General features: G+C 54.6%; 3 protein-coding genes across 4 annotated transcripts; 1 reads left to right on the forward strand and 2 right to left on the reverse strand.

Moving 5' to 3' along the window:
• Positions 1 to 2,605: 2,605 nt before the first annotated feature.
• On the reverse strand, positions 2,606 to 5,206 carry ZFP36 (ZFP36 ring finger protein). The gene is made up of 2 exons (XM_027515855.1): positions 5,100 to 5,206; positions 2,606 to 4,245 (listed from the first exon to the last, which is right to left on the reverse strand). The coding sequence occupies exons 1-2, from the start codon at positions 5,121 to 5,123 to the stop codon at positions 3,292 to 3,294; spliced, it is 978 nt and encodes a 325-aa protein (XP_027371656.1). The 5' UTR covers positions 5,124 to 5,206; the 3' UTR covers positions 2,606 to 3,291.
• A 2,365-nt stretch (positions 5,207 to 7,571) lies between these two features.
• PAF1 (PAF1 homolog, Paf1/RNA polymerase II complex component) lies at positions 7,572 to 20,597 on the forward strand. The gene is made up of 15 exons (XM_027515854.1): positions 7,572 to 7,645; positions 15,165 to 15,717; positions 16,229 to 16,258; positions 16,357 to 16,449; positions 16,761 to 16,882; positions 16,976 to 17,042; positions 17,127 to 17,228; positions 17,311 to 17,416; positions 17,512 to 17,580; positions 17,665 to 17,768; positions 17,857 to 17,973; positions 18,071 to 18,199; positions 19,653 to 19,758; positions 19,867 to 19,957; positions 20,039 to 20,597. The coding sequence occupies exons 2-15, from the start codon at positions 15,671 to 15,673 to the stop codon at positions 20,452 to 20,454; spliced, it is 1,599 nt and encodes a 532-aa protein (XP_027371655.1). The 5' UTR covers positions 7,572 to 7,645; positions 15,165 to 15,670; the 3' UTR covers positions 20,455 to 20,597.
• On the reverse strand, positions 11,585 to 15,200 carry MED29 (mediator complex subunit 29). 2 transcript variants are annotated; one of them, XM_027515856.1, is made up of 4 exons: positions 14,890 to 15,200; positions 14,302 to 14,360; positions 13,660 to 13,744; positions 11,585 to 11,887 (listed from the first exon to the last, which is right to left on the reverse strand). In XM_027515856.1, exons 1-4 carry the CDS (start codon positions 15,103 to 15,105, stop codon positions 11,645 to 11,647), a joined length of 603 nt encoding a protein of 200 aa, XP_027371657.1. In that variant the 5' UTR covers positions 15,106 to 15,200; the 3' UTR covers positions 11,585 to 11,644. The 2 variants fall into 2 exon arrangements, with proteins under 2 accessions (XP_027371657.1, XP_027371658.1); XM_027515857.1 differs by having other exon boundaries at positions 11,587 to 11,817.
• Positions 20,598 to 20,654: the final 57 nt, after the last annotated feature.

Here is a 20,654-nt window from a genome sequence, read left to right on the forward strand (position 1 = left end):
ATGTGTCAGGCAGTGTCAGGTCCTCAGCAAACTATGTAAATGACACTGTCTCTTTGTCCATCTTTTTCTATCTTGGATTTTCTTCTTCCAGTTTTATTGCGATATATATAATCGCTGTTAGTTCAAGGTGAACAAAATAATTTTAGATACATGTAAATTGTGAAATAATTACAATGTTTAACATCAATTACCTCATAGTTACTATCGCGCGCGCGCGCGCGTGTGTGTGTGTGTGTGTGTGTGTGTTGGAGTTCTCTCTCCTCGTTTCTGAATCGATTATTTTTTTCAACAAGTTCTGAAGCTTGTGACCACTATGTGACTGGTTCCTGTTTGGGGTTTAGATGTGAGTGATACAGCAGTGACCAAGACAAAGTCCCTGCCTCTGAGGATTTGACACTCAAATGTGAAGGGTTGGGGGGGGCGGCTGATTGCTATAAATATAAGATTTAAGTAATTTTATATGTTAGGTGGTGATAATAAACATCATGGGAAAAGTAGAGCAAGGTAGGAAGGGGGTTGCAATAATAGTAGTCAGGGACCATCTCTGAGAAAACATTTGAGCAGAGACCTGAAGAAGGGGAGCAAGCTGTTGGGATACTTCGGGGAGTACAACAGAAACAGCCAGTGCAAAGGCCCTGTGGCTGAGGTGCACCGACAAAAGCCATAATGACTAGAGCAAGAGTGACCGAAGATGAGAGCCAGGCTGTGTAGGCGTTGAGGACTTAGGACTTTGGCATTAATGTGTTCTGACTGAGGTGTCATGATAGTTTCCCTTTGGTTGTTTAGTGGGGGAGTGGGGAAGAGACTGAAGGTAAGGGCAGGTGGGGCCAGAGAGGAGTCAGGAGGGGGGGCTGTAACATCTCTTTAGAAAGTGAATCAGACAGGGTTGCTGTTGGTTTGGATTGTGGGTTTGAGGGGGAAAAAGTCAAGAGGACCGGCTCTCTGCACTGGTAGCTGGTGGCAGGTGCTGTTTTCTCAAATAAGGGTTTATTTGTTTCCAAGGGGCAGAGTATCTGTTTTTTTGCAAAGGGAAGAACCCTTTGTGTTACTTCTTGTTCTTTTAGTGTCTGCATGTATGTGCGTAGCTTGCGGTTCCTCTCCAACATTTCTGGGTTTCTGTCTCTCTCTTTCCCCAGCCCTTTCCCAAAACGGAGCCCGGGGACGGGAGGGCTTCGTGGGAGAGGAGATCAAAGGTTAGGGCCCACCAGTGGGCTAAGGGAGAGGGCCAAGGAGTGAGAGGTCAAGGAGGCATGAGGATGGGAGGGGAAGAGATGAGCACTCTAGGAGGGAATGGGGTCGGGCAGAAATGGGGCGAGGAGAAGATGGAACCAAGGGGAAGAAGAGTGTGGGCAGGGAGAGCAGAGTGGAAAGGAAAGGGAGCGAGAAAGGGGAGGGAACTGGAAGTGAAGAGAACAGGGGACAGAGGACGGAGGATGGGGGGAAAGAAGGAAAGGAAAGTAAAAAGAGGAAAGGGCGAGAAGTGCTGGGGGGAGGGGAAGAACTGGAGAGGGTGGGGAAGTAGGGGAGGGGAAGGGTGGCGCAGGAGGGTCTGGCGACGAGGAACTGAAAGGAGGAGGAGGGGTGAGTTGGGGAGAGGAGAGGGAAGATGGGGTAGAGGAAAAGCAGGGGCAAGGAGGGAAACAGGGGTCGAAGCGGGAGGAGGCCGCGGCGGAAAGGGGCGGGGCGCAGGCGCTGACGCTAGGCAGCTTCCGGGCTCGGTGCGCCGGGCTCCTCCGCCCCAGGGTGGTTCCCGCCGCCTCTTGCCTTGTATGGTCCGAGGACGCGGCCCTCCCGGGAGCCCCGCCCCGACCGAAACCCACCCTCCCTGGCCTCGCGATCGCCGACTCCCACCCCGCCTGGGGCGAGAGACCGCGAGTTTCCACCGCTCAGAAGCCGAGATTCCGCAATCCCGAGCCTCTCGAATCCCGACAGGCCAAGATTTTGGTATTCGAGATTCAAGGGGCCCGGAAACCCAGAATCTACAGTTCTGCGATTCTTAAACGTTCTAGTGTTAGGTCTCCCGAAGACCAAGTCTGAGATTCCACAGTGTTGAGATTCTAGAATCCTGAGGCTTTCAAGATGCCTCCCCCAAGATTCCGAAAACCTGCGTATCCCAACACTTTCCGGTCCTGGAAGGCCCGGCGGTGGGACCCCAGGACGCCCCGGCTTCCGGGGCGACCCCTCCCCCACCCGCCGCGCCGGCCGCCTGCCTTCGCCCGCCCTGGGCTCAAGCCCCAGCACATTCCGTCCTCCCCACTCCGCCCCGCCCTCCCCCCTCGGCCCCGTGGGGACGGAAACATCTCGTCCCCGCCCGCGCCCTGCCGAGAGCTGGGTCGAGGAGTCCGGCAGGACAGGAGTTGCAGCGCACCCCACGCCCCGGGAACTGGCTCTCCCGGCTCCTCTCGGGTGATCTCACCTGGCCCCGCCCTCTCAGGTGAACTGCTGGGCCCGGTGACGTCACTTCCTGCCAGGTAAGTGCCGCAAGCGCCTTGTCTTTGGGTAGATTTGGAGGAGCTACCCGAGGCTGATTCCACACCGTTTCTAAAAAAGTCCACACCGTCCACCCCTCCAATCTCACTGCCTCAAGACCGCACAACAGCCGGGATTCCAATTTACACACAGATTTCTTTTATTTAAAAATTCCAAAAAACCACAAAAATAAATTTTTAACAATATATATTACTTAATATATTATAGTGTATACTTATAACAATAATTATTCCGTCGTTTCCAATATTACAAAAAGAGGAAGAAAAATACAAGGGAAGCAGACGACCCAATATATATAAATACTATAAAATCTATTAGAATAAATAAAGTCGTCATAAATAAGGGGCCCAAAGGCGGGGGTGGGAGAGCCGGGCGTTGGCAATGGCTTTGGCTACTTGCTTTTGGAGGGAAGTTTGAGCACCAGGATTCCCTTTCAGGTGAGGCTCCAATCACCAGACACTGGAGCCTCAGGATCTAGGAAGAACTGGAAGGGGGCATTGGGGGCTTAATATTCACAGCATTGGGCAGGGGTGAAGTTTGAGAAGAGGCTTACTACCTCCCTCAAACTTGCTACATTTTTTTTAAAGACCCCATAAAACACTCCTTCCCGAACAGCCTGCACGCTGAGGACCTGCCCCAGCGCGGGGGTCAGGGGAGTGAGTTAATGCACTTTGGAAGGTGGGGAGAAATACATGATTACGAGTCCCTCAGTTCCCTACAGCCCCGGGACCCCTTGTGGAACCCACGCACGAGAAATGGCCCCCCTTAAGATCCAGCTGATCTGTACTAGGCAGGCATTTGTCACTCCGAAACGGAGATACGATTGAAGATGGGAAGTCGCCGGGGGGCGGCAGGTGGCTGAGGTGGCCCAAAAACCCCAGCCTCAAAGACAGGTGAGTCGGATCCCCCCAGGCTGCTGCCGCTGCTGGCATATTCGTCGGGATCAGATCCCAGGGAGTGTGCAGAAGGGCTCCGAGCTAGGCCACCCACAGGCCCCCAGACGCTGTTGGGGGTGGCCCTTCGGCAGGAAGGGCAACAGGCTGGGGTGGGGTCCCTTCGGGACACAGGTGTCCCTGGGGCAGCAGAGAAAGCAGAGGGTGAAAGTAGAAGGTCCCCGGGTGGCGGTGGTGGGGAGCTGGAGGGCGAGAAGGACCATGAGGACACGGAAGGGCCTGCTAGGCTTGCTGGTGGTGGCGAGGTTCGGCGGCCGGAGGGCAGCCCTGAGAAGCTGATGCTCTGGCGCAGCACATGGGGATGGCCGGGGGCAGCCAGGTCCTCGCTGGGGTTGTGGATGAAGTGGCAGCGCGAGCCGTAGGGGCAGCGACCCTGGAGGTAGAACTTGTGGCAGAGCTCCGTCTTATACTTGGGGTGGCGACTGGCCTGGCGCAGCTCACCCAGGCCATGGGCAAACTGGCACTTGGCCCCATAGCGGCAGCGCCCGCTTTCTGAGAAGGTCCGACATAGCTCAGTCTTGTAGCGGGATGAGGTGGTGGGAGTGGCGGTAGGCGAGGTGGGTGAGGGCGACAGCTCCGAGCTGGGTCGAGGAGCCAGGGGCGCAAAGCCTGGGGGTGGGGGCACCCAGCCGCAGCTGCGACCCTCCACCAGGCTGGTGGAGCGGCCAGGCAGGCGGGCAGCGACCTCAGGCAGGCTGGAGTCGGATGAGCTGAGGCTCCAGGGTCCCGAGGAAGCCCAGCTGGTGCTGGATTCAGTCTCTCCGAGGTCGGATGGCAGTTCAGGGCTCAGCGACAGGAGGCTCTGTGGAAACAACGATCGGTTAAGACACCGAAAATACAGGGTGACGCCCCGCCCCAGCTGCAGGGCAACTAAGGGCTTGCCAGTCCGGTTTGTGGGCTCCCGGCCTCAGCCCCACCCGCCCTAAGGAAAAAAAACAACAACTCGGGTTCCGGATCTCAAGGATCCCGATTTGGAGGTTTATTCGCGACTTAAGTTTATCCCGAGGGACTCAGGAATCTCGGCTCTCCCGGCTGGATCAGAGGGGCCCTAAAGTCAGGACAGACCGCTGTCCTCCAATTTTTTAAGCCTCTGGGCCTCTCGGGATCTGACCCCGCTCATCGGTTTCTCCAATTTCACAAGTGGAACAGCGGGCAAAATTAAGCCAGGAGTCCGGGTCTCTTCGGGTTTAGAGTTCCAAGATCCTCTGGGGCAGGGAGCGAAGAGACAGAAGTCGGATCCCGCTCACCCGGAGACTCCAGCCCAAGAAACGCCTCCGCGCAAAACCGCGCCCTCAGCAACTACTCGGGTAAGCCAGGTGTGGGGGCCATTTCCGCCTCCAGACAGCCCCGATCTGAGAAAAGTTCTCCAGCTTTCCATCTCCGAGGGCCACCCCACTCGTGTTGGGGCCGAGACCAGAAAGCCACAGGCTCCATTTTCATCCCCAGAGGATCACACTGATCTGATACGGGAGGCAGGAACCCCGGGCCGGTGTGAAGCGCTACAGAGTTCCAGTTTGAGAAGGGAAACCGGTGGCGGGGGTGGGGAGGGGGGGGCGGGTCCGGGGCGGGAATTTGTTTGCGGCCTTAGAAAGCCCTGGTTTGAGAAGGGAGTCAGGTGTTGCGGACGTCGGGGTGCCGATCAGTTGGGGGGCTCACCTTGTAGATGGCGGCGAGATCCATGGCGGCGCAGATGGCCGAAGGATGTGGAGCCGGCAGAAAGTGGGAGCGCTGAAGTCACGCTGCGGCGGAGTGGAAGAGCCGCCACTTTTATTTGACCAGGGAGGGGGCGGGGCCAAGGGGAGTTGGCCCGGGAGGGCGGGGCCAGGAGGGGCGCTTCCCGGACGCGCGCCCCTAGCGCAGCAGGGCCGGCCCGGGTTCGGAGCCCTTCCGCCTGGACCCCGGCCCGAATTCGCCTGAGCGGGGCCCGCGGGCGGTCGCGACCTCGCGGGGAGTGCGTGGGGTTGGGGGTGGGGGTGTCGGCCCAGTCTTCAAGGCTGGAGACTGAGGCGCGGAGAAGGGAACTGGGACGGAGGTGGGGGCAGGGCTCCCGGGGGAATTGACAAGGGCAGAGGCGGAGAGGGCGTGCGCGCGCGACACTGACCGACAGGGGAGGGGAGAGGCGAACCGAGAGCAAGAGAGAAATGGAGGGACGCAAAGAGAAAAACATGGGAACACACACACACGGGGGGAGCTACGCACACAGGGAGACATGCACAGAGGAGGAGAGACAGGGTGAGAAGAGGAGGGGAGGTGGGAAGGCAGAACTTGAAAAGACGAGACGTAGACAGTCCCCAAAGAGACAAATTCAGAGCGAGAAGCGGGAGGGAGGGAGAGTCACAGAAACTGAGAGAAGAAGGGGCGAAAACTGGAAGAAACAAACATCCACAGACAGAAATCCGCAGGAGCAAAACAGTGAGAGAAGACCCACCCCCCCCCCCCCCCCAATCCTGGACGGTCTTGCTCCCGAACTGCCCAGATCCTGAGACCTGGACCGCCCTCTTCGCCCCCACTCACGAGGATTGGGGGTGAGGTGGGGTCCCACACACCTGGTGAGGTTGGAAAGGGGCCTCATTTCCCAAATACAGGACCGCTGCGTCCTCTCACCCTCACACAAACCTGGCGCTTCTGGTGGCTTCCTCTGGACTAGGCACAATTGCAGAAAGTGTCTTACATACATACATTAACTCAAGGAGGTATTATGCCCATTTTACACACAGGGAAACCCAGGCCAGAAGAGGCCAAGTTATTCTCCTGTTAGTGAATGGCATTAGCCTAATACCAGGACCTTAAATCATATTTTAAAAAGTTTGCACTCGAAAACTCAAGATTGGAAAAGGGGAAATCTTTTATTATGGTGGAGGGTTTCTTTGCTGGAAAGCTGTCTCAAATGGAAGGAACGGATCATCCCCAACTGATGGTCGGATGGGTCTCTCATAAAGGGATGTGCCTTGAAAGAACTCTGCGTTTGCAGAAATGACTCCCCTCATTGACAAGTCTTTTATTGTCAAGGAGTTGCCCTGAGTGATGCTCTCTTAAGATACGGTGAAAACACTAATTTTTAAAGGGGGTCTCCAGAGCTGGCTGCCCTGACTGAAAAAACGGTGGTAGAAATAAATCATTGCCACGGAGTGCAGTTATTATGGTGGAAAGTTCATTCTTGCAGGTTGTGACCGCGGACTGCGGGCTTTTATTGAGGTGAGGAGATTCTGCTAGGCTCGCTGATCTGCCCGTCCGACAGAGCACGGGGGAATCCCTGGTGCGGCGCTTTCTCGGGCTGAGGGGCCTTCCCGGCCGGTCCCGTGAGCTGGGCAGCTGCGGGCGGCTCTGGCACGGTTGCAGCCTCCCTCTCGCCAGTGACTCACTCACAAGGGGCGGGGGAGGGGGGCTTCCTGGAAGCCGTGACGAGGAGGCTCGACCCGGACGCCCGGGTTCCTCTCTGTAACCAGGGTTTTGGTCGCCTGTAAACAGAGGCTTGAGGACTACGGGAAAAGGAGGGAAAAGGGAGATGCCCGGCACCCGCCGCCCAGTTGGGCTCCAAATCCCTGTGCTCGTAGTCGGACTAAGGGGCGGGAGAACGAGAGATGGGAGGCTTTCTGGGGTTCCTAGGGGCCGGCTCGGCTCTGGCCGCTGTCCTGGAGGAGGGAATACCAGTTTCGATTCCCTGGAGACGGGGAGGAGTTCCCATCCCTGACTCAGGCTGACCCCCTCCCCTCTTCCATATGCTGAGTCATCGGCTCGAGGGCCAGGGCGCTTCGGATTGGGAGATTCTCAAGAGAGACTGGAAGGGGCTTTGCGCGCCGAAGGACTGAGCACCCGTCTAAACACTAACAGGGGCGGGGGTACTAAGAGCCCCGACCTCTGCCCCTCCTTGCTTAGATCAAGGGGTTCGGGTTTCCAAGCCGCCTCCTCGCTCAGACCCAGGAGACCCGGTTCCCAGGCCGTGGCTTCACCAGACTCAGGAGTCCTGGTTCCCAGCCACCCTGTCTCTCAAACGCAGGAGTCCGAGCCCCCCCGCCCCGCCCCGCCCCCAACCCCTCTCTCCGATTGAGGAGCCAGGCTCCCATCCCCCTCTCCACCCCGTCCAGGCCTCAGGAGTCCCAGCTCAGGAGGAAGTTCAGGGCAGGACTCCGCCCAGCTCCCCACGTAGCCAGCGGGAAAATCCGTGGCCTCGGCGAAAGCCGGGAATCCCCTCTGGAATGACGGTGGGGAAGGGGATGGCCGGGGTCCCCCGCGGGGTGCAGGGGGGCAGGTCCCGGGCGGGCTGGCCGGGGGGGGGTGGGGGGGGGGAAGGGGCGGAAACCAGAGAGGCTAAAAATACAGCGAGCGCTTCCGGCCTAGGGGGAGGGGAATGGAGAGCAGAGTTTCCAGAAAAACAAGCGGGGACGGGAAACGCGGGGGTGTGAGAGCCGGCGCGAGTGCGCGGGCGAGCTGGGGACTGTGTACGCGCTGCACGTGTGACCTGGTCCCGTGTGCTCCTGGCGTGATTGACTGGCGGGAGCCGTGTGCGCAGCTGCGCGGGCCCAGCGGCTGGTGTGCCGTGCGGTGCGTGTGGACCGCATGTGCGAAGGGGGGCTGCCCTGGAGCGACTGGGTGTGTGGTGGGGCAAGTAGGTGGGGGACACAAATGAGCCCACTGTCCTATGTTAAGGCCGTGTCCTTACAACCCTCTGACACCGCTCTGTGCTTACTCTCACCATCGCTGGGTGAGGGAGTGTGTACTCAAACGTAACTGCCTTTGAAGTGGCATCCCGTGAGAACTTGTGACTTCCATACCTACCTGCACATGTGTGGAGCTCTGAACCACCATGGGATCTGGAGTGACTAAGAGCTGGGAACTCCTTGAGGGAGGCCGCTGAGGGTGACTGTGTGTCCTTGGGGGTGATGAGGAGCCGTGAGCACACAGCTTGGGAGCTGAGGGTGTGTGTGAGAGCCTGTGTGGCTCTAGGTGGCTTGGCTGTGTTCAAGACCTCTGGAACTGCGTGGTTATCAGATGTGTGAATACTGTTCCTGTGTTTGTGTCCTTGGGGTGTAGCTGAAAACACCCAGGAGGCTAGTGTCTGGAAGCAGTTCCTTTGTGGCCAGATCACAAGGCAGTGAAACTGGTGAACTTTGGTCCTTGACGTCTGCAGCGCATGATGGGAGGGTGGCTGGCGCACTCCTGCTCCTCTCGGTGGCCTCCGTGGGCAGAGCAGGGGCAAAAAGGCAGGCACACTTGAACCTGAGAGGCCTTATCTAAAGCCAGCCTCACTGCTTTTGATAACGTTTAGCTGAGGGCAGGGCTGAGTCAGCTGGTGATGGGCAAAGTCTGAGATGGGGTAGGAGATAGCGGCTTAAGTAGTAGTTAGACGGTTGTTTGTGTATTCGCATGGTTGGATTGTTCCTTGAGTCTGTTTGTGGGACTGTCCCTGGGACTGAGACACCATGATTGCAGGATGGCGGGTCACGCTGTTCTCTACTAGAGAAGAGGGGTTGTGTGTGCCTGTTTCTCCCTGGTCTGGTTTGCCCTGTGCAGCTGTGCATCTCATGTACACCCTTCCCTGGAGTGGGTGGTTGTGCACCAGGCTGTACAATCTTCCTCTGGGCCTGCTAATCCAGTAAGAACCTTCACTAAGGTCCTCTTCTACCCTGGCTCTTCACTGTGGTCCTGGCATCCACGTTATTCCATCAATGCACCAGCACAGCTCTGCCTCAGGCAGGGCCTCTGCACTTGTTCCCTCTGGAATGTCCAGGACTTACTTCCTTTCCTTTAAGTTCACTCCAGTACTGCCTTCTCAGGGAGGCCTTCATGACCTGGGTCAAGGATTAGAAAAGGTTTAAAAATAACCTTGTTATCCATTTAACAAATAATAAATACATCCATGGGGTCACAAAGAGTTGGACACAACTGAGCAACTGAATCAACAAAATACATGTACAATCCATTTACCCCCCAACCTAAACTCTCAAACTTTCATGTTTTCCAATAAAGTAACATAATTCTCCATGTGCAAACCTTACACCTTTAGATCTATTCCTAAATACTCCCCCTCCCCCCCCACCCCCATTCTACTTCTGGTCTCACCTCTCTGGTTTATTTTCTTTCTTGGAACTTCTCAGTGCCTGACACACTGTGTTTTACTTTATCACACTTAACTGTCACTGAAGTATCAGCTCCAGCAAGGCAGGGCTCTTTGGTTCACACTATACAGGGCCTGGCCCCAAACAGATGCATAGCGAATGCGTGTTGCGTGAACTCAGCTTCCTGGTGCACAGTTCCCACCCTGTGTGCTGCTCAACTGTGCATCTATCACCCCGCTGCCCACCAGGTGTCTCCCGTCTGTCTGCTGGCATGTGGTTTTCGGCACTGCTGGGTCCGGGGTCAGGGCTGCTGGGATGTCCTGCCCCCATGTGTGCGTGATGCTGTGTTGATGCCACCTCACAGGGCCAGTGGTGCCTCACTGAGTGTGTGGGCCTGTGGACTGACACATCTCTACCACTGTGTGCTGTGTGCCCCCAGGCTGGAAGCCAACAGGCTCTCACGGGGAAAGAGTGTTGTAGGCAGATAATTGTTATCATGTTGGGTGGAACTGGGACTTTGTTTTTGTGTTGATTTGGAGATTAAGTGTGGTTAAGGAGATGTGTAGGGGTGCCAAACTGACAAGGTTATGATGGTCAGTTTTATTTGTCAACTTGGCCAGGCTACAGCTCCCAGTTATTTAATCTAGATGAGGCTGTGAAGGAATTTTGTGGATGTGATTCAAGTCTATAATCAGTTGACTTTAAGCAGATTATCCTAGAAGATGTGGGGAGTCACATGGGTGGGGGACTGATCTAGTCAGATAAATGGGCAGAGCTGTGGCTTCCTCTCAGAAGAAATTCTCCCTGTGGACAGCAGCTTCAGCTTGTGCCCGAGAGGTCTGCTGCCCTGCCTGGAGCTTGCCCTCTGTGCCTGGCACTTCAAGGAAGGTCAGGGAGAAAGGGAAGGAACTGCTGGGATGTACACACACACACAAGAGCTGGCCATTTCCCAGAACTCCAGCGTGGGGACTTGGGCTCTGGGTGATTTGCAAGGCTCCGTGGTCCTGGGTGTTCTGCACTGATGTGGGGTCCAGGACAGCAGACCTCTAGGCGGTACCATGGGAACCAGGGTACAGAAGGTTCTGGGTGGGGCCATCCGTCCCCCAACCAGGCTGAGTCACTTGGACCTTTCACACCCCACCAGCTGGGCCTGAGCTGGTAGCTCCGCCCTACACTTGCCCAGGCCTGACGGCCATGGCTGAGCTCCCTGAAGCTGCCTCTCAGGGAAGTGGGGAGCCCGGTGGGGTACACTCTTCCTGAAGCCTCCTCCTCAAGGTCTGCTTCCCGGAGCTGAGGCCAAGGTGCCTGGGTTCTTCCCCAGGACTGATGATTCATCCCTGCTGGGGCCTTTTCACTTCTCCTTTGGGGCTAAAAATACAGGGACCCAGGCATTCAGCTGGGCTGGCTTCACCGCGGATTGCATAACACCCCTTGTTTGAGTGCTGCTGACGCAGGCCCTGGGTATGGGGGGGGTGCCGCGCTGGGTTGCTCCCCGACTGGGACTGGGCATGCTGTCAGGGCCCAGACCTTTCACTTCCCTTTTCTGGGTCAAGCAGACTGGGGGGTTGAGCTGACATGAGAGGTGCTGGGGATTGCTGGGTGTGGCTATGGCCCCTGGAAACGAAGCTCCTTCTAGCCCCAGGTGACCTTGGTGTTCTGGCTTCCTTTCGGGAACTGTGCATAGACAGAGAATCCCAGTTAGGAGCTGGGGACAGTCCCAATTAGCAAAGGGGCACTGGGCAAGAGATGGTCAGAGACAGGGAGATGGGAACAAAAGATCAAATGACAGAAGACACCAAGAGAAACAGCTACGAAAAGACACAGAGACCACCCCCCCGAACTGGGACAGAATCAGAATGGACTGAGGGAGAGGGGCCCAGTCAGGGCTCCACAACTAGGCTAGGTAGGGGGAGACCCCCTGGAAGAGATCACCAAGGAGCACAATCCAAAGTCCACCCTCAGCCAAGGATGAGAAGACAGCCGGCAGAGGCAAGGCCCCGCCCTGCGCGCGCCTTGCTGGCCTCTGCTGCCCCCTGCTGGCGCCGGCCGCAGTGTTCAGGCAGGAAGAAAAGCCAGAGACAAAGATGCTTTGAAGCCACTCTTCATTCCCTCCCTGTCCCTTCCCCCACTCCCAGCCCTGCTAGCTCACAGGGTGCCTCCAGGGCCCGTAGGTGGTGCAGGCGTCTTGCCTGTGACCTTGTTGGCGCAGTCCAGCAGGGCAGTGTGAATGTCCTTGGCACAGGCAATCTGGGCTTTGATGACTGCCAGGTACTGTGGGTAGGGCAGGCTGTCAGGCTGGACGGCATCAGGTTTGGTGGCTGTGGGCACCAATGTTGGAGAGTGCTTGGCACTGTCACAGCTCTGTGACAGACACTCATGTGCCAGGCGCTGTGGACAGCAAGCAAAGTGCAGCATTAGCCTCACTCCAGGTACTGCCAATCCCACCCCTAGCGCCAGCCTGGCATAGGCTTTTCAGCATCTGGAATCCTGGGGTCTTGGGGTCAGAACTTGGCCCTGCCACTCACTTGCTGGGTGACCTCAGGCATGTGGCTTCTCCTCTCTGGGCCTGTTAACTCCGCTGGAAAAATGGGTTTGATAAGTACTTCTGCTACCTCATAAAATGAGAATGGTGAGCGCAGTGTGTGAGACACAAGCACAGGTCCTGGCAAGTTATTTAAGTGCTAGTTGATGGATGTCAACTACTATTATTGTGACTCTCCTAACCCTAGGCTTGGCATTGACACTGGCTTCTCTGGTGGCACCTGCCCCTCCTAGTTTTCCTTCTACTTCTCTGGCTAGTTCTTCTAGATGTTTCTTAAACTACCTAAGCCTTAAGTGCGGCAATTCCTGAATCCTGTCTCCTCCTCTCATTCTCATGCCCTCTAGGAGGTGTCTCACCCACATACATACCACTCTGCTCTGAACTCTGCACTGATGTGCCCACCTCCCCTAAAATTCCAGAGCTCCTATACTCTACCCCCCAAACCACTCCCCTTCCTGGGTCCCTGTCTCAGGGACGGTTCTACCATCCAAACCAGACCCCTGGGCCTCATCTTGGAGACTCCTCCCACAGCCCATCAGTCCCACTGCCCAGGCACAAAGCCTTCTGAGTATCTCTTCCACCTGCCCTTCCCCACTTCCTCAGGACTCCACCCTGGTGAAACCTGGTGGCTCTTGAATCCTGCCATGGGCCCCCAGCCTCCACTCTAAGCCCCCCGAACCGATCCCTCATTTGGTGACCAGAAGCATACCCCTAAAAAAACAAATGGGTCGATGTTTTTCCTTGCTTGAAACCCTCCATGGCTCCCTAGCAACCTCGGGGCTATATTCAAAATCCAACAAGCCCCAGTGCCTACCATACCTTAGCCAGACTGAATTTCATGACATTTTTAAAGGGAACTTAAAGCAGAAGCTGTTCCTCTTGGTTGGAACATCTTTCTACCACTACGAAGCTCCTCAAACTGCGTTTTCCTTCAAAATCCAGTTCAAAATGATGATGACGCTATAAGATAAAACATTTGCCACTTGTCTAGTACCATGTTAAATGTTTTACATGCAAGATCTTGCCGAGTCCTTCTCCAAAATCCATTTTCCAAAGGAGGAATCCAAGGTTCAGAGGTAGAGATTGGTGGTCCCTCTGACTTCAAAGGCTGTGCTCTGAGCCATCTGCCCTCCTCTCAACTCCCACCCTTCTTCCCTTTTTGTTCCAGCCTTGGCTCAGATGTGCTCTCTACTAGTAGTCTATCCTGAGCCACTTCCTCCCTAGACCCACCCTAGGTGAGGTCAGGTGCCATCTCTGGACGTCTATAGCCCTCTTATTTTAACCTTGCCCCCTCTGCCTGCCCCTCACCCCCACAACCCAGCCCTGAGCCTTCTGCCCAAGCTTCCCCCTTCATGGTCTTCCATGTCTTGAGCTTCTCCTGTCAGAGCCCTGACTCTGAGCTATCACTGCTGGAGGATATATTTGTCACCCACTGAACTGGAAGCTCCGTGAAGGCAAGGACTGGGCAACTTTCTGTCCCCAGTATCAGGTGCAGTATCCACACAGGTCTGGGCCACAGGAGATGCTCAGTGCGCATTTGTCAACTGACTGAATGAAGGTTCCTGAAGCCCAGGAACTGAGGTAGTTGTGGTCACCTGGTGGCTAGGAGGCCCCTTACCAGGCAGAGCTCTAGTTGGTCACAAAGTGCATAGAACTCTTCCAGACACTTGTCAAAGCGCTGAATGGGTCCATCGCTGCTCTTTCTACAGTCCAGGAGAAGAAGGTGGGAGATGGATTTCCAGTCTCTGGGACTAAGTGACTACCCAACCAAGTATCCAACAGAAAACCATGTATAGGCCCAGGAGACCCAAAGCAAGACTTGCTGCTGCTAAGTCGCTTCAGTCGTGTCTGACTCTGTGCAACCCCATAGATGGCAGCCCACCAGGCTCCCCCGTCCCTGGGATTCTCCAGGCAAGAACACTAGAGTGGGTTGCCATTTCCTTCTCCAATGCATGAAAGTGAAAAGTGAAAGGGAAGTTGCTCGGTCGTGTCCGACTCTTAGTGACTCCATGGACTACAGCCTACCAGGCTCCTCCGTCCACGGGATTTTCCAGGCAAAAGCACTGGAGTGGGGTGCCACTGCCTTCTCCGAAGCAAGACCTAGGGGACAGTTAATAGTAGAAGGGGCAAAAAGGGCAAGGCCAGGGGGTAGGGAGTAGGCTTCAAAATAAAGAGAAAAGAGGGATGGGTGGGGTACAAGGGGGATGTTTTTGAGACTAGGATGGAGATACTGACATCCTGGAGAAAGGGGAGTACTCACTGCCCATTGTCAATGTTAGTGTTCTGAATCAGGTTCTGGGCTGCAACCTTCATCAAGGTCTAAAGAGGAAAAAGGGGGAAAAAAAAGGTGTGGGAGATGAAGAAACACAAGAGGACACTTTTGGTAGATCTTCACTCTTCCTTAAGATACAGCCAATCTCAGGCCTCCTCTTCAGTTGTTACTTCTCCTCCTATCACTGCAGAGTAATTCCAACTTCCATTCCTTTACAGCAATTGCTATATTTTTCCAGAGGCCCCCTTTCTCTTGCCAGTAATTTCCCAGACATACCTTAGGGTCCTCCCTCACCCACCAGTCACAGTCAGTCAAGGCCAGTCCTTTCCTCAGGCTTTAACGTCTAGAGCTAGGTTTTTTCTTTAAATTCCCTCCAACTCGAATTCCGGTCAGTCTCAAACTCAAGATTCTCTCTGATCCCACCTTACACTGTCAATCCACAGAACTTCGCTTTGGCATCACGAAGACAGTCTCATTCCTCTTTCCTTCTTAACGCTTCTTTTGCTCTCTCCCGGACTAAACAATCCCTCCGCCCACCCCCCGGATGGCAGAGAGCCAAATCTCCCAACCCATCACCTGTAGACTCTCCTTCAGCTGCGGGATGAGCATCTTATAGCGCTGCACAGGATCGAAGTCCTGTTGCTGTTGCTGCAAAAGCCCGCTCTGGGCAGGTCCCACAAGTTGTGCTGGTGGTTGTGGCTGCTGCTGGGGGCCCGACCCACCAGCTGAACCTGGACCCGACACACTGGCGGTAGAAGTAGTCGCTGAAGCCTGCTGTTGGGATGCAGCCATCTTCTTCGCCTCGCGCACAGGAAGTGCGTCACAAGTGCGTCTTCCCGGTTTCTTTTTAGCGTCTTCGTCTCTGAGCCCTGTTTGCTGATTAGCTCCGCCTCCCAAACAATACAATCAATGAGAGGAAAGAGCCCACCCTCCAACTCGTGACTCTCAAATCCGACGGGTACAATGAGACATCGATAAACCAATCACAAGAGGCTCTTTCCGCCTCGCCCCAGCCTTTGCACAGTCGCTGGCCAATCCGGGTGTGGATCCAATCAGACTCTATTTCCCAGAAGACCTAGCGGGCTGAGGCGACCTGCGGTCCTCAGAGTCTTGGCGGCAGTTGGTGGAGACGGACCTGCGGGGCAGTCCTTGGCGTTGTTTGCGCGTTTACCTGAGTACTACGTAGTACTCCAGTGTTCCGGGAACTCTTCTCGCCAGCCCACCTCACTCCGGCCCTATCTGTGAGCAGAGCGGTGCCAGCCCGAGCCCTGCCTGGGATTGGGCGCCCGCCGAAGTCGGCACGCCGTTTGCCGTGGCTCTGTGAGGCTCTTGTCAGGATTGCCCTCGCCTCATCGCCATGGCGCCCACTATCCAGACCCAGGCCCAGCGCGAGGATGGCCACAGGTAGGCACTCCGCTACCTGACTGTACCGCTTTTCTCTAGGTCTGGGTGGGCGTCAGCGAGATGAGAGGGTCAGGTGGTTTTGTCAGTCTTCAACCTTGCCAGCCCCCCAGGTCTGCCCGTGTCGTCACGGAGCGCACACCCGTTTAGGGGGGCGGGTCCCGGACGTGGTGTTCCCCAGCTCCCCCCCACACCTTCCCTGCCATGTTCTGGAATTAAGCTGTTGAGGATTGAGTTTTTATTCTTCCAGTGAAGCGTTTGGAGACCCCTTTCCCCAAAAAACAATTATGTGACTCTATTATTAAAGTATTTGAAGACGTGTCCTTCAAAGAGATTTAACATTTAGGGACACTGTCTCTAAGAGGCATACTTGACTCCCTCCGTTATAGCACTTGAGGTACCTCTACTAAGAGGAATTATAATTTGTCACCCTTTAGCTTGGAAAAGCCCCCTACGCTCTCCTGTCAATCCTTTTCTTTCCATCTTTTGTCATTGTCTCTCTTTTACCCACCAGGCCCAATTCTCACCGGACTTTGCCTGAGAGGTGAGCTCCATCGTGTTTCCCCAGGACGGGTGGGCCAAGTGGGGCTGGGCGCAGAGGTAGGGCAGCAGGAGCCAGGTTTTGAGCCACTGTGTTCCCAGGTCTGGAGTGGTCTGCCGAGTCAAGTACTGCAACAGCCTCCCTGACATCCCCTTCGACCCGAAGTTCATCACCTATCCCTTCGACCAGAACAGGTGAGACTAAGAGTGGGGCTTTGGGAAACACCTTAGAATATGAGTTCCTTGAGGGTAAGGGCTGCTTTTTCTGACGGTTCAGGGCAGAGAATGGTAGTTAACCTGTAATAGTAGGTGCACAATAGGTATCTGTTAAGAAGCAAGCAGTATCCAAGTCTCTTTACACTTAAGAGCTGCTAGCCTTCTGATTCCAATGTGGAGGTTATTTCATTCTGAATTCCTCCCTGGAGTACCTTAGCCTCTAGGAAGCTGGGCTGTGAGGGTTAAGGCTGGAATCAGGAAACCATAATGGGCATGTTTTCCCTACCCAGGTTTGTTCAGTACAAAGCAACTTCCCTGGAAAAACAGCACAAACATGATCTCTTGACTGAGCCAGACCTGGGAGTTACCATTGACCTCATCAACCCTGATACCTACCGCATCGACCCCAATGGTGTGTTGGGAGACAGGGAGGGCCTGCTCTAGGCTAGTGAGGGCCAGCTCTGGACCTCCCTCAGAGTCCTCCTCTCACCTTGCTTTCTTCTAGTACTCCTAGACCCAGCTGATGAGAAGCTTCTGGAAGAGGAGATTCAGGCCCCCACCAGTTCCAAGAGGTGAGGGGGTGCTGAGTGGGGACTTAGGACTGGTGCTGATGGGAAGGCAGTGGGGTCCTGAGGTGCCTGATTCTCCCACTCCAGATCCCAGCAGCACGCAAAGGTGGTGCCATGGATGCGGAAGACAGAGTACATCTCCACGGAATTCAACCGTTATGGCATTTCCAATGAGAAGCCTGAGGTCAAGTAAGTTATGGTGGGTAGGGAGGGAAGATGGAGATTTCAGGTATGTCCAGTTACCTCTAAATGTTTTTCTCTTTCTCCCCAGGATTGGGGTTTCTGTGAAGCAGCAATTCACTGAGGAGGAAATATACAAAGACAGGGATAGCCAGATCACAGCTATTGAGAAGACTTTTGAGGATGCCCAGAAATCTGTAATTGAAGGACTGGGATAGGGGAAGGGGGGATAAAGGTGCGACTCCAGAGCACTTTGTACTTTTTCTTACCCTGTTTTTTTTGCCTCTGCCAGATCTCCCAGCATTATAGCAAGCCCCGAGTGACACCAGTGGAGGTCATGCCTGTCTTTCCAGATTTTAAGGTCAGATCCAGGGCAGGGGGCAGAGAGGGACAGCCTGCCATCTCTGCCTGTCCTAGTCTAACCCCAGTGCCCTCCATCCCCCAGATGTGGATCAACCCTTGCGCTCAGGTAATCTTTGACTCAGACCCCGCCCCCAAGGACACAAGTGGTGCAGCTGCATTGGAGATGATGTCTCAGGCCATGATCAGGTGAGTGGCCCTGCTGTCCACCTTGGCCTGCTTTTTATTGTTTTTGTCCTCACTCAGTCTTTACTGCTCCTCTTTCCCCCTCAAACAGGGGCATGATGGATGAGGAAGGGAACCAGTTTGTGGCTTACTTTCTGCCTGTGGAGGAAACACTGAAGAAACGAAAACGGGACCAGGAAGAGGAGATGGATTATGCACCAGATGATGTGTACGTGGGTTGGGGTTAGGTTTTAGGTATTGAGAAGTGTGTCCTTTTCTCCTTCATAGGGAAGAAATGGGGCTGACCCTGTCCCCTTCATCCTCAGGTATGACTACAAGATTGCTCGAGAGTACAACTGGAATGTGAAGAACAAGGCTAGCAAGGGCTATGAGGAAAACTACTTCTTTATCTTCCGAGAGGGTGATGGTGTTTACTACAATGAATTGGAGACCAGGTACTCAGCACAATCCTACCTCACTCAGATTAGCTTGGGCTTGTACTTCAGAGTCAGGATCTTGGGGTGTACAAGAAGAGCTACCTTGGAGGTCATTTGTATCTAGGGATTTGCCACGTGCATTTTTAAGAGTGGAAGCCTATAAAGCTGGAGCTGGTTCTAACACAAGAACCCAGAAGAAAAATCTTTACCTAACACTGGAGATATTTGGAGCTTTCATGCAGGGTAGGACTGCTAAGTTGTAAACATAGCCAGAATATGGAGTAATATGTAAAATTAAAATTAATGTTTTAAATAAATGAGATGCTAGATACCCAAGTTCAAAAAACATGATCCCTAAACTTCCCTGACGGAGAAGGAAGTGGCACCCCACTCCGGTACTCTTGCCTGGAAAATCCCATGGATGGAGGAGCCTGTTGGGCTACAGTCCATGGGGTCGCTAAGAGTTGGACACGGCTGAGCGACTTCACTTTCACTGTTCACTTTCACGCACTGGAGAAGGAAATGGCAACCCACTCCAGTGTTCTTGCCTTGAGAATCCCAGGGACAGGGGAGCCTTGTGGGCTGCCATCTATGGGGTCGCACAGAGTCGGACACGACTGAAGCGACTTAGCAGCAGCAGCAAACTTCCCTGATGGTTACAAGTTTACTGCTGTGCTGGGACCCTTGATGTAAAGGTTGGGAAAGTGTGACCTTGAGTTTCTGTTTAAAGCAGAGATCACAAATTCTGGTCCCATTAAGCCAGGCAAAAAATGTAAAATGTACACTAGGCTGTAGGGGTCTAGGTGACCTGGAGCCCTTGACAACCTTCAAGAGGCACTGTGACCCAGCACAGCAAAGGGTCCAACCCACTGCTATGTTGGGGGTGGAGGTGGGGTGGGAATCAGAGGCCCAGTGGAGTCAGAATCTTACTTTCTGAAATCCAGATTCTCTTTTTAAGGGTTCGTATCTAATTCACATTAAAATCTACTTCTTTATACATTTATGTGTTTATGTAAAGGGTATACATATATATAATTCCAGGGCCCTCAAACTGATAACCTTTGGAGCTATTTTCTTGCCTGTGAAAGTGAAGTTGCTCAGTCATGTCTGACTCTTTACTACGCCATGGACTGTAGCCTGCTAGGCTCCTGCATCCATGGGATTCTCCAGGCCAGAATACTGGAGTGGGTTGCCATTTCCTTCTCGAGGGGATCTTCCCGACACAGGGATCGAACCCCGGGTCTCCCGCACTGCAGGCAGACCCTTTACCATCTGAGCCACCAGGGGCTCCTTTTTTTCTTGCCTGTCCCCTACCCCAAATTTAGTTTCCCTTATTCAGTCTGTATTTATTCTGGTCTTTTCTGGGCTAGGCATAAATGAGTAAAGATGAGTAAGAACCAAGTTAGACCAGATTCCCCACAGGGGTCTTTAACTGAATCTCATGTACTTCTCCCCAATTCTACCACTGCAGGGTTCGCCTGAGTAAGCGCCGAGCCAAGGCCGGGGTTCAGTCGGGTACCAATGCCCTGCTTGTGGTCAAACACCGGGACATGAATGAGAAGGAATTAGAAGCCCAGGTAACAAGCACCACTGACCCCGGTCTCCCATGGGGAGGGTGGTAGTTGGTGGAGTGGCACAGGAACCAGATTGAACCTTCTCCTTCCCCTCAATTGTCCTGCTTCCAGGAGGCACGGAAGGCTCAGCTGGAGAACCATGAACCCGAGGAGGAAGAAGAGGAGGAAATGGAGACAGAAGAGAAAGAAGCTGGGGCTTCAGGTAAAGCTGGACAGACTGAACTCTGACTCTGGGTGGGTGGGTGGGTGGGGAACTTGGGTCTCACTTCTTGCTCTCTTGCAGATGAGGAACGAGAGAAGGGCAGCAGCAGTGAGAAGGAAGGCAGCGAGGATGAGCGCTCTGGCAGTGAGAGTGAACGGGAGGAGGGTGACAGGGATGAGGCGAGTGACAAGAGTGGCAGCGGCGAGGATGAAAGCAGTGAGGATGAGGCCCGGGCCGCCAGAGACAAAGAGGAGATCTTCGGCAGTGATGCTGATTCGGAGGATGACGCTGACTCTGATGATGAGGACAGAGGACGGGCTCGTGGCAGTGATAATGACTCAGACAGTGGCAGTGATGGGGGTGGCCAGCGGAGCCGGAGCCACAGCCGGAGCCGGAGCGCCAGTCCCTTCCCCAGTGGCAGCGAGCATTCTGCTCAGGAGGATGGCAGTGAAGCTGCAGCTTCTGATTCCAGTGAAGCTGACAGTGACAGTGACTGAGTCCCAGAGCCTTCAGCCCTGGCGCAGATAGTTATTTTGTGCAGGAAGGCACTTTTCGAGTGGTCTCTTTGTGAGCCTATTGCTTTGTTTTCCTCTCCTCCAAACCTTTGCTGTTAATAAAGCCAGCTTCTCTTTACTTCCCCTCCCAGGCACCATGGTCTCATTCTGCCTGCCCCATGCAGAACCCCCCTGAACCACCC

Source organism: Bos indicus x Bos taurus, chromosome 18, assembly GCF_003369695.1.
Source record: "Bos indicus x Bos taurus breed Angus x Brahman F1 hybrid chromosome 18, Bos_hybrid_MaternalHap_v2.0, whole genome shotgun sequence".
NCBI classification, from domain to species: domain Eukaryota; kingdom Metazoa; phylum Chordata; class Mammalia; order Artiodactyla; family Bovidae; genus Bos; species Bos indicus x Bos taurus.